The sequence below is a fragment of the Bubalus bubalis genome, chromosome 1 (assembly GCF_019923935.1).
Source record: "Bubalus bubalis isolate 160015118507 breed Murrah chromosome 1, NDDB_SH_1, whole genome shotgun sequence".
Taxonomy (NCBI): Eukaryota; Metazoa; Chordata; class Mammalia; order Artiodactyla; family Bovidae; genus Bubalus; species Bubalus bubalis.
Genome location: NC_059157.1, coordinates 103,433,091 through 103,445,413, shown reverse-complemented (window position 1 = coordinate 103,445,413; position 12,323 = coordinate 103,433,091). Strand labels below are relative to the sequence as shown.

At 35.8% G+C, this 12,323-nt stretch overlaps 1 protein-coding gene across 1 annotated transcript in view; it reads left to right on the top strand.

Annotated features, from left to right (window-relative positions):
- The window catches only part of CFAP44 (cilia and flagella associated protein 44), an 81,555-nt gene extending 69,494 nt beyond the window's left edge, over window positions 1-12,061 (top strand). The window contains exons 18-23 of the mRNA XM_044941875.2: window positions 100-245; window positions 831-1,101; window positions 3,904-3,959; window positions 4,128-4,290; window positions 5,803-5,933; window positions 11,928-12,061. Of these exons, the coding sequence (XP_044797810.2) occupies window positions 100-245; window positions 831-1,101; window positions 3,904-3,959; window positions 4,128-4,290; window positions 5,803-5,933; window positions 11,928-11,940 (780 nt within the window). The 3' untranslated portion in view covers window positions 11,941-12,061. The remainder of the gene's footprint in view (window positions 1-99; window positions 246-830; window positions 1,102-3,903; window positions 3,960-4,127; window positions 4,291-5,802; window positions 5,934-11,927) is intronic.
- Window positions 12,062-12,323: the final 262 nt, after the last annotated feature.

The following is a 12,323-nucleotide window of genomic DNA, read 5'->3' as shown; positions in this document are numbered from 1 at the left end:
TTGTATGTGTTAAAATTTGAAATTATCAAAAACGCCTCCTGTGGTCGTATGTGTCTTATGTTCAGGTACTCTCTTCTATGTGGTTTCGCTCTTTTCTAGGGTGGCTATGATTCTGGTTTTCTGTATCACTGTGAATTCCCCCCAGATGACAAAAGCAGTGAGAACACAGTAAGGAAAGATGAACCTTTTGATTTCCGTCTTCTTGAGGATACAGAGGATAATCCCATCACAACTATCACTTTCAGGTGACCAGAATTTCAGGATTCTTAAAAAAAAAAACTGCATCCCGTTATTATCTGTTTTTTTCCATCATGAGTATTACCATTTCTAAAGATCTGTCCAAAAGGAGGAATACTCAATGTTTAGTTAAATCAAATGACTAAAGTAGAGTCAAAGCTAATCCTGAAACTACTTCAACCTTTCTATCAAACATTCTGTCAGAATTTATTGCACAATTAAATTGTATCAATTTTCTTTTTGTTACTTAGGAGGATGCTACTGCGTGGTCAGATAGCAAAAGTTCCAGGTTACAATGATTCTGGAGAAATCACAAATTGAATAGTTGAGAATTAAGCATATATGCCGATCATTCTTTTAAACCAAAATATAATAGCTCCAGGTTTCAAATTGTCTTTTTCTCCTTCTACCCTTTTGTATTAATTTACTAGAGCTGCCATAGTTTTCTAGGGCTTCAGCATCTGAATTTTGTGGGGACACAATTTACTCCATAACATCTTTGTTGTTAAAACTTTAGCCATTTGTTGATTAATTTAAAATTAAACATTTTCAGATTAATGTGAAAAACAATGTACTTTGCTTGTGTTTCATAGTATTAACCAAGAAATGATGTTTTGTGGAATGGAAAATGGAGCAATTCGAGTATATATCCTAAGTAAGAATGATTCTTCATTGACCAGCATGGAGGACTACTGGCACTTCAATATGCATGACAATAATTATGGACGTGTTAATGCCATCTCTACTAGCTTTGATGACCGGTTCTTGGTGACTGCTGGAGCAGATAGTAATATCTTTGTTTTCAACATTTTTTCTGAGTTTGAGTTAAAGAAAGTTGTGAAAGCCAAAGTGCCATCTCCCAGGGTATGTAACTGACTAATAACAGTAACAGCAACTTTGTTTTAATGTTTCGGTGTTAAAATGTTCACATTCACTTAAAGATGAATTTGGATATAAATACCTTACAGTCTAATCTTCCTACCAGTATTATAATTTGGCCTTTCTGGTGTCTCTATGATCAAATACTAAAGATATTGAATTCACTTTATTACTTTAGTTATTTGATTTATTATTTAAAGGTATAGAAGTCCCTCAAGTAAAAAGACTATTAATTCTTCTGTCTCCATCACTTTGCAAAGTTTTGTTTTCAGGATGCAGTTTTTTTTCAGATATATTTTGCTTTCTATTTATTCATTCACTTATTGAAGAGGCATATGTGGGATGTATACCATAATTTGTACCTTTGAAAGGGGTTGTAAAAATATTATCATCTTTACTATTAGAATGTGACAGTGTTATCAAAGAGTCAAATTATTGTATTCTTAAAAAGAATACATTACTGACTTTGTAAAGAAGACTGAAGGTTTGGATCCCCAAATTATATACCTTTACCCTATCACAAGACCTAAATTTTCTGTTATCAAAGTGATTCCTTTGGCTAAAATCACTAATAACTGTTAGAATTGCTTGTAAAGAATGAGTTGTATTCGACCAAAGTTAAAACTCCTGTGAACACATCAGCTTCCTGTTTAACAGGTATCCCACTTCAAAAGAACATATAGAGAAAGTAGGGAAGATTTGAGCAGGTAAATTTTCATTTCTATTAACTTCAGCAAAATTTGGAGAGTGAACTGTTGTCAAAAGAGATCCAGCTCAGGAAGAGAAAATTTCCAGAAGACAAAATAGATGAACAAGATGAAAATCTTTATTTTTCTACTTAGTACCAACTCTCCATGGAAACCTGTACTGAATAGAAAAAATCCATTCCACATTTTTATAATGGTCTCCTTTTATTTATGACTGCAACTAGTGTTTAAGTTGCTTAAGCAGCCTTTAAGAAGGCAAAATCAGAAAGAATTGAATATGCAAAGTAAAAAAATTTAGCTCTGCACCAGTCTGAGTTTCTTAACATATTTTAGAATCACTGGGGAGCTCTTAAAAGTATCGATGCCTGAGCCCACCCAAGAGGAATTGGGTCAGAATCTCAGAAAGTGAGTCCCAGGCATTGGTACAGATCTTCTTCAACCTATGATGCAATGGGGTTGTGTCCTGATAAGCCCATCATAAATTGAAAATATCTTAGGTTGAAAATGCATTTAATACATCTAAGCTACTTAATATCACAGCTTAGCCTAGCCTAACTTAAATGTGCTTAGAACACTTACATTGGTGTACGGTTGGGCAAAATCATCTACCATGAAGCCTATTTTATAATAAAGTGTTGACTGTATCATATAATTTGTTGAATGCTGTACTGAAGTGAATATAGTGGTTTTGTGGGTACAGCCAGTGGTGAGGGTACCAGTTGTTTACCCTTGTGGTTGGGTGGCTGCAGCAGCCGCCAGCATTGTGAAGGAGGATCTACTGCATGTCCTTTGCCAGGAAAAGGTCAAAATTCCAAACTTGAAGTATGCTTTCTACAAAATGCATATTGCTTTTGCACCATTGTTAAGTCAAATAGTCATTAAGTTGACCATCATAAGACCATCTGTATTTTTTAAAACTTGCCTCTTCCCCAGCCCCAACAGTTCTAGAGTGCAGTCAGGATTAAGAACAATTAGCAGGTGTTTTGGAACTCTTTGGAAGCACATCTGTTTAACTTATTTGCTGTAAACAGGGGATGGTTGGCTGTTATTAGTATCGTCTTGCAAATTGCAACTGATATTGGAGAAGCAAGGGGCTTAGCTCCGAGAAATAAAAAAACAAAGTTCAGTCAAGTTCTGTCCTAAGTGATTAATAGTAACTAAAATGTATTAGCCATCTCTTGTCTCTGACATTAGTCGTGACCTTGTGACTTCACTTTATGAAAGTTATAGATCTTGTCTTACATAAATGTACATTTATATTTTATGTGTATCAAGACTAGCACTTAAAAACCAACTTGATCAAAAGAGAATCATTATTTCTTTACAACAAATGACAGCAAAACAAAGACCTATGTGGTATGAAAGAGAAGAAAATAAGTTCAATTTTACTTAAGAACAGGTTAGCTAGAAAACTAGGACTTTTTGTTTCATTCATTGGGTCATAAATCCTTTTCAACAACCTAAGACATTTTTCGGCACAGAACCTGTATTTTTAAAACAAAGTACTTTCAAGTGATTTACTTCATAGTACTTCTTAATTTAAGCTTCCTTTCTAAAGGAGAGGCATACTTCTGATTTCATATCCTTCTCAAGGAGAGGTATTATATTATTCTGTGTATTTCCCACTGAATGTTTTCGATAAGGTCAAGTGAAACACTTAAAAATTTTAAAATATATGTATTTGAAGTTTTTCACTGTATACGCATGAGGTATTTTGAAGAAACTCAAAACATGTATGAAAGGCATATGCTTTAAAAAGAAGTATTTGAAAATAAATGACCTTGAGGATTTCTTTTGCTGTATTTTTGTTAGTAACACATGAATATCAATAATTCCTGTTTGGAAGGGGAATGTGATAATATTAGCATTTTGCATACTTGGGATTGGGTTTGTTTTTCTATTTACCCCTTTAACTGAAGTAAAAACAAATATAAGTTTTTTCCCTAGTTTATTTTTTTGTGAAAGTACTTTCTAGGCCTCCAACTGTTAGAAGAGAAAACCCCTCGATTTACTACTTACTAAGTCTTTTAAGGGAAATATATGATTTAAAGGGGCTAACCTTTCATTCCTTCTCCTACAGTTTGGAATAGAAACAGAGCCAATTCCAGAAGATATTGAAGATCCTAAAGCCTACAGGTATGGGAATTTTTGATCAATACATACTAGGTCTGGGTTTTTGCAAACTACATCAACATTTTAACAAAGTTGACCAAGCTGAATGAGTTTCCAAATTATTAAGTACTAGTTTTCTTTTTGCTATTTCTATATTAAAGGTATGTTATCTTTTAAAATTTCTATTTTCAGTATTGAGAATGCCAGAAGAAAAAGAGAACATGACAAGTTAATGAAAGAAGTAGAAGAAATCAAGGCTGGAAAGAGAGAACAGATCAAAGCTTTAAGGAATCAATTACAGAAACTACTACAGATGAATGAAGAATTACCCAAACATATGCAGTTTAAACGGACAGTAAGCCTCAAATAAATTTGATTTTAATTTTAACATATGTTGTTTCTGAATTGAGACTGCTATTTGACCAAGCAGGAACACTTAAACCCATCTTTAAATTTCCCTTGCCTGGCCGGTCAGTGTTTTGACAGCTAAACTACTGTAGAACTTGTCACACAAGTTGGTTTGGATGTAGATAAGTCTCTTTGTACAAAGTTTACTTCTGGATTTAGCTATTTCATATGCTTTTGGTAATAAGATAAATATAAATTTGAATCTGGTTATCAATCATTATCATACCTAACCAAGTTATCTGTTGCATAGGCACATACGATGTAATTTGATTCTCTGTGATTTCTTTTGTATAATTCACCAGCTCTATTGGAAAGATAAAAACTGGTTCATCCACAAAGTTGCTAAAAAATATTTGCAGCTATGGGGACAGTCACCAAATTAAGCTGATTTTTTATTAAATTTTTCTCTTGTGCCTTATTGACAACCCCTTCTGAGGCACCAGGGAAGCCCAAAAAAGCTTCTCGGTGTGACCCAAATGGGACAACCACTTATACCTGCTAGTAATATTTTTCCCCATTTTTGTTATCTTAAATGAAATTACTATCAAGAACCTAATCAAATAAAAGCTCAGGATTTATTTTCTTGACTATACCCATGGATTACCCAGTCCTATAATTCTAGAAGCACTTAGCCAATTTCATTAAAAAAAAAAAAAAAATTGGTGAAATCACATTGATAAACTCATATTGGTGAAAAGACCAACCTAATGGTTAAGAGATGTTTGTTATTGTACTAATAAAAGAATTGACACTTGCAGAATATGGGTGACTTAATCCAAAGAACAACTGGGGCAAGTTCTGTGGCTGAGCATTTTACATACATCATTACTAGAAGCACCAACACATCTGGAAAAAATAATTACTTGCAATTTAGTGTGAATGAGGGCCCTGTTATTTTTCCAGGAGTGAAGTAAAGAAACATGAGGTCCCTAAGTATCCTCATGGGGGAAATGGCCCCTTTGGTGAAGAATATTCAAGCCTGACTTGGTTTTATCAGCAAGTCACCAAAGACATTACGGCCTTTCCTAGGTGGGGTCACGTGGGAGGGGAGGTTCAGCTGATGAACATGTGCCATGAACTTCTGCCCTGTGCACAGCTAGTTGTGTAATAGCTGCTTTGGGGTAGAGGGAGTTCTTTTTTTTTTTTTTTTTAAACTTGGAACACTCTGCAAATGTTCTGTTAACATTCATTGCTTTTTATTGTGGGACTAAACTTTCAATATGTAACTCTGTTTTCATCATTGTTAATTATTTCTGAGAACCTTTCTCCATATTTTGTGACAGTAAAATCAAAGTCTGTGGTTTCTAGAATCAGAGAGTTTATGATATGTAGGAGAGAGTTATGATGTGGCATGGAATGGAGGACAAGCCTTAAATATCTATATTTATGTATGAAATAGGATTGCTAAAGGCCATTGGTAAAAGTACCCATTTTGGTGAACAAGTCTACTTATCTGCAGGATTTTGATCTAGATTCCAAAATTCGTGCTGAGATTGGCAGGAAAACAGCTAATAAAATTCAACGAGTGGAAAAGGAATTGGCTTGGGAAAAGGAGAAACATCAGCTTGGTCTAAAGAAGCTACAGAATAGGTAGGATCCATATTTCCTTCAAGTCAAGATGTTTATGAACAGATATTTGAATAAAGTAGTTTCCAGTGGTTTTATGGAAGTGGTCAAATAGTCGGTCTCCTACAGTACCTACTAATTCCTAAAACTCTGGTAATCCTCTCGTCACTGCTGCTATCTCCCTGAACTCATTCCTTTCTCGTTTAAATCTGCAAAATTTTTACAAACCAAATTATGTCATATGTATTTGTTTTTGGTTTTTGACAAATTATTTATCTTATATTTAATTAACACAGTATGTATGTATGCATGCTCAGTCAAGTCCAACTCTTTGCAACCCCATGGACTATAGTCCGCTGGCCCAGGCAAGTATACTGGAAGGGGTTGCCATTCCCTTCTGTAGGGGATCTTCCCAACCCAGGGATCAAACTTACGTCTCCTGCATTGAAGACAGATTCTTTACCACTAAATCACCCAGGGAGCATCAAAAATAAAATAGAGGCAAAGGACTTGTAATGAAAGATGACAACTTCCTATCTGATTCCTCTCATGCATTAATGTGACTTCCCAGAGAAGACTGCTTTTTTCTTTCTGCCTTTTTTAGATATAATTTACATACATAAATGCATAAATCTCAATACATTTTTGTAGATACGTAAACACAAATATCCACTACCTAGAGTAAGAACATTTGTAGCACTCCAGAAAGTTCCCTTGTGTCCTCCTCCCAGTATTTACTCTCCAGAGACGAATGTTTATCACCATAGATTAGTTGTGTCTGTGAACTTTCATATATATGGCAAGCTTAAGTATGAACTCTCTTGAATCTGGCTTTTTTATGCAGTATCATGCCTAAGATTATCCATGTTGATGCAGGTAGCAGTTTTCATTACTTTGAAATATTCTAGTCAATGGTTATACCACAATTTATTCATCCATTTAACTGCTGATGGATATTTGAGTTGTTTCTATTTTTGGCTACAGGGAATAATGCTGTTACGAACATTCTTGTGTATATGCCTTTTGGTTGACATAAGCACCTTTTTTCCCCCTAGATTTATTTATTTGTGGCTGTGCTGGATCTTCATTACTGTGCACAGGCTTTCTCCAGCTGCAATGAGCAGGCTTCCCTGGTGGCTCAGTGGTAAAGAATCTGCCTGCCAATGCAGGGGACACAGGTTCAATTGCTGATCCGGGAAGATCCCACATGGTGCGGGACAACTAAGCCCTGTGCCACTGTTGCTGAGTCAGCACTCTGGGGGCTGTGACCCACAACTACTGCACTTACATGCTGCAGCTACTGAGGCCTCCATGCCTAGACCCATGCTCAGCACTTATTTCAGTTTGCTTGTTGATATAACACTCCAAACCTTCTGTCTTTATATGGAATTCTCTCTGTCTCTTCAGATAAATTCCCTCTGTGCTCGTCCAAATTCCCTCTTTTTATAAGGATACCAGTCATGTTGGATGAGGATCCATCCTAATGATCTCATTTTAACTTGATTACCTCTGTCAAGACTTTATTTTCAGATAAGGTCATATTCTGAGCCACCTGGGATGGTTAGGACTTCAACATATTCTTTTTAGGTGACACAGTTCAACCTGTAACACTCATGCTTGCCATCACTGGGCAGTGTCAGATCTTTGCATTTCAGTTATTCTGTAGTAGTGTGTCAGTGTGATTTAAATTGACATTTCCTGGATGAGTGACACTTTTCATTCCCATTTCCTATACTTATTGGTTATTTGTATATTCTCTTTCATTAGATGTTTGTTCAAGTCTTTTGCTCATTTAAAACCTTTATTTGGCTGTGCCACATCTTAGTTGCAGCATGTGGGATTTAGTTCTCTGGCCAGGGATCAAATCTGAGCAGAGGGCTAACTAACTTTTTATGGTTAGTGCTTTTACGGTGGTTAAGGATTCTTGGCCTTTTTCCAGTTTGTGAAATAATCCTCCATTTTCTTCTAGAAGCTCTACTGTTTTGCCATTTTCTGTCTTGGATAATTTTTGTGGGTGCTGTAAGAGAGATCAAGTGTCTTTTGTCTCTGTATTGATATCCAGTTGACCTACTATCGTTTACTGATAGGTACATCCTTTCCTCACTAGATTGTAGTGATGCTTTTTTCTAAAGTCAGGTAACCATTATGTTGAATCTATAAATCAACTTAGATGCAACTGAGATTTTAAAGGAATGATTACATACATAAATTAAATTAAATCCTAAAGTTAAAAGATGAGGAAATGTGAACTGCTGCCAAAAAATAGCAACAATGAAATTGATGAGGAACTTTTAAAAGATAAATCTCTGTAGGCTATAAGAGGAGGGTGAACCAGAAAGTAGTATGAATTCCTGAGCTTAATGTTTTTGTAGAGAAAATAGGGTAATATATGATATACATTTATCATCTCCCCATCTATTATCTATCATAACTATATGAAATATGTATTATTTTGTATATGTACTATATGAGATAATAGGAAAATGAATTGCACTTCCTCAGAGTTTAATATGATCCACTTACCATAAACTGCAGTCTGTTTGAAAATTTTGACTCTTCTACATACTGGCAAAACCATGGTATGTTGTTAATAATGAGATGTTTAGTATTTTCATGAGAAAATTCTACTTTAAGTGCTATTCAACTTCCACTACATCCTTGTTGGTATATACATGGTTGAATTTTGGACTCAACATGATGTAATGGTATTGTTTATCAGTATGTACATTGTGATCTTATTTTATAGTGTAATAATTGTGTAGCATGATTGAAATGGTGACCATTACAAGTACTTATTTTCCCCCAGATTTCGTGGTTCATTGGAAAGCGATATTATTGTAGTTCATGCCATTCAGAGTGATCACAAGATATCCTCCTATAGGCTTGTGAAACCCTCTAAGTACTCCAAAACCAAACGGGCAAGTCAATCAGAGAGAAGACCAAGCAAATTTGAGAGGTTTGAAAAAGAAGGAACTGGAAGAAAGGATAGCCAGAGAGATACAGGTAACATAAATGACAAGAAGGCTTTTGAGTCCATATTTATCAAAATTTCAAAATTGAATTATCTTTTTGTGAGCAGAACCTTTTGATTCCCAGTCATGTGACTAAGGGTGAATAAGAGCACCAAGTACTACTGATTTATTGCTTCCCTTGTCCAACTGTTCTTAAATCTAGGATTTTCCCAGATGCTAGTTTTCCTAGGAAGTATATGTTCCCAGACTCCTGGGCCCCACCCCAGATTGTAGGGCTAGAACACATCTCACACTCTTTTCCAAGGACATAAACAGAATGATGAGCTGAGAATACAGGTGTGAAAATAAATCTCTAATCCCTGCCTCCTGTGACTGCCCACAGGGTGACAGGGGTGAGAAGAAGCAAGACAGGAATTCTGGGAAGAGATGTGGAGAGCCTAATCAAGGGTAAAGGGCACTGCAGCCTGGCCAGATGTAGGCTAGAGCCCATGATTCAGTACTGACATTATTACTGTTTCACTCTCTTCATTGAGAAACATTTAATGGCTTCTTTCTGCTTCTAGGATAACTTCTGAAACCCTTATCACATATTTAATCCTTCTGCGACATATCTCTATTTTATCCCCAATAGTGTCTTCTCATACTGCTTGATTGGCACATTTAGCTTATTGTCCTGCTTGCTGCTTCCTAATTATGTCTGAAACGTCCACATGCAGGTTCCTAATGAAGGGACCAATTCACTCCTCTCCTCTCTGAAGTCTACCATTTTGGGGGGATCCAGATCAAATTATACTTTTATTTTTTATTGACGTATAGTTGATTTACAGTGTTGTGTTAGTTTCAGGTATACAGCAAAGTGATTGTTTACACACACACACACACATATATTCGTTAATCAGATTCTTTTCCCTTGTAGGTTATTACAAAGGTTGAGGATAGTACCCTGTGCTATGCAGTAGGTCTTTGTTGGTTATCTATTTTATATATACGAAATGCACTTTAATTATCAAATCTTTCTGTGGCCACCCAGGACATATTTAACTTATTTTTCCACAGTACCATATATTTGAAATATGAAATAAAATGGTAACCATCCATATTATTTAACATTTTTCATGTATATCTAAAGTGTTATCTCTATGTAGCTTGAACAAAAATTGAATAATTCCTCTAGTAGGTACTTATAATTGATAAAACCAATAGTATTATTTTAATTAATTGTTACTGAAGTATAATTGACCTACAAAACTGTGTTAGTTCCAGGTTACAATATAGTGATTCCATATTTCTATACGTCACAAAATGATCACCGTGGTAGGTCTAGTTATTATCTCTTACCATACAAAGTTATTACTATACTATTGACTGTTTCCTGTGCTGTCCATTTCATCCCCCTGGCTCATTTATTTTGTAAGTGGAAGTTTGCACCTCTTAATCTCCCTCACCTATTTCTTCTTTCGACCCCTTCCTCTCTGGCAACCAGCTATTTGTTTTCTGTATTATGAGTCTATTTCTGTTTTGTTATGTTTATTCATTTGTTTTGATTTTTTAGGCTCCGCATATAAGAGAAATCATACAGTATTTGTTTTTCTTATTTCGGTCAGCGCAACACTCTCTAGGTCATCCATGTTGTCACAAATGGAAATATTTTATTCTTTTTTTATGACTGAGTAATGTTCTATTGTGTGTGTATACCTCATATTCTTTATCCATTCACCTATCAATGAACACTTAGTTTGCGTCTATATCTTGGCTGTTGTAAATAATACTGCAATGAACATAAGGGTGTATATGTCTTTTTGTGTTAGTGGAACTTTTTCCCTTGGAAAAATACCCAAAAGTGGAATCCTGGATCATCATATGGTAGTTCTGCTTTTAATTCTTGAGGAATCTCCTGCACCAACTTACATTCCTACCAACAGTATACAAGTGTTCCTTTTTCTCTGTCTCCTCACCAACACTTGTTATTTGTCATCGTTTTGATAATAGCCATTCTGACAAGTGTAAGGTGATATCTCATTGTGTTTTTGATTTGCATTTCCCTGATGACTGGGCTTCCCTGGTGACTTAGACGGTAAAGAATCTGCCTGCAATGCAGGAGACCTGGGTTCAATCCCTGAGTTGAGAAGATCCTCTGGAGGAGGAAATGAAATAATACTCCAGTATTATTGCCTGGAAAATCCCATAGACAGAGAAGCCTGACAGGCTACAGTCCATGGGGTCGCAAAGAGTTGGACAAAGCTGAATGACTAACACCCTCCCTGATGACTAGTAATGTTGAACATCTTTTCACGTGTCTGTGATAAAGCCATTAATTTTAAGTTCTAGATTTGTGCGTTTCTGACCAGTTTTTAAATTGGCTGGAGACCATTACAGTTGATACATATCACCTCAAATTACACATCAAATATGACTCACTTGCTTTTCTCTTCCTCCATCATCATGTTACAGAACTCTTTCCCAGCTTCCCAATATCTACCAGTAGTCTGTTATTCATGATCATGTTCTTTACTTCTTTAATATATGTCTTATGTCACTGGTTTTTTAAAAAATAAATTTCTAAGGAGTAAAAATTGTGATTTATATCTCTTTATTTTGGTGTTCTAAAGTACTTATTGCTAAGTCATTTCAGTCGTGTCCGACTCTGTACGACCCCATAGACGGCAACCCACCAGGCTCCCCTGTCCCTGGGATTCTCCAGGCAAGAACACTAGAGTGGGTTGCCATTTCCTTCTCCAATGCATGAAAGTGAAAAGTGAAAGGGAAGTCGCTCAGTCGTGTCCTACCCTCAGCGACCCCATGGACTGCAGCACACCAGGCTCCTCCATCCATGGGATTTTCCAGGCAAGAGTACTGGAGTGGGGTGCCATTGCCTTCTCCAAAAGTACTTATGGTGGGGTTTAATTCATATTAATTGCTTAATATATACCATAACTATGGATTCGGTATATTCTTGGATTTTTAAAATGTGGCAGATTGAAAACAATATTTGAGTTTTGCTTGATATTCCGTAAAGATTGAAAACAATTGTTGGCTCTCTGTATAGGTGGAAGTATTAGTGTGCCAGAAGAATCAGTCATAGAGAAAGGGAAGAAATTTCGGCCTAAAACCCTAAGTGAAATTATGGTGGAAAATCAAATTGAGAAAACAAGGAAACTTATATTAAAAGCTGAAAGGGCCCAAATGAAGATTCAGCAAAGAAAAAAAGAATGGGAGGAACTGTAAGTTTTTTTTTTTTAATCTGAAATTGCACCACAGACTCAGAATTATGCTTTTGCTTTATGATTGAATTTGATTCTATACCTAGGATAAAGTAGAAAAGTTAGAGTTTATTTTTCTGTTTATGGCTGTGTTTTCGGTTTTTCTGATAGGTACAAAAGTAAACCTGATGATGACTATGAAGATCCCAAAGATGTTCAGGCCATCAGAGAGGCCCAGGTAT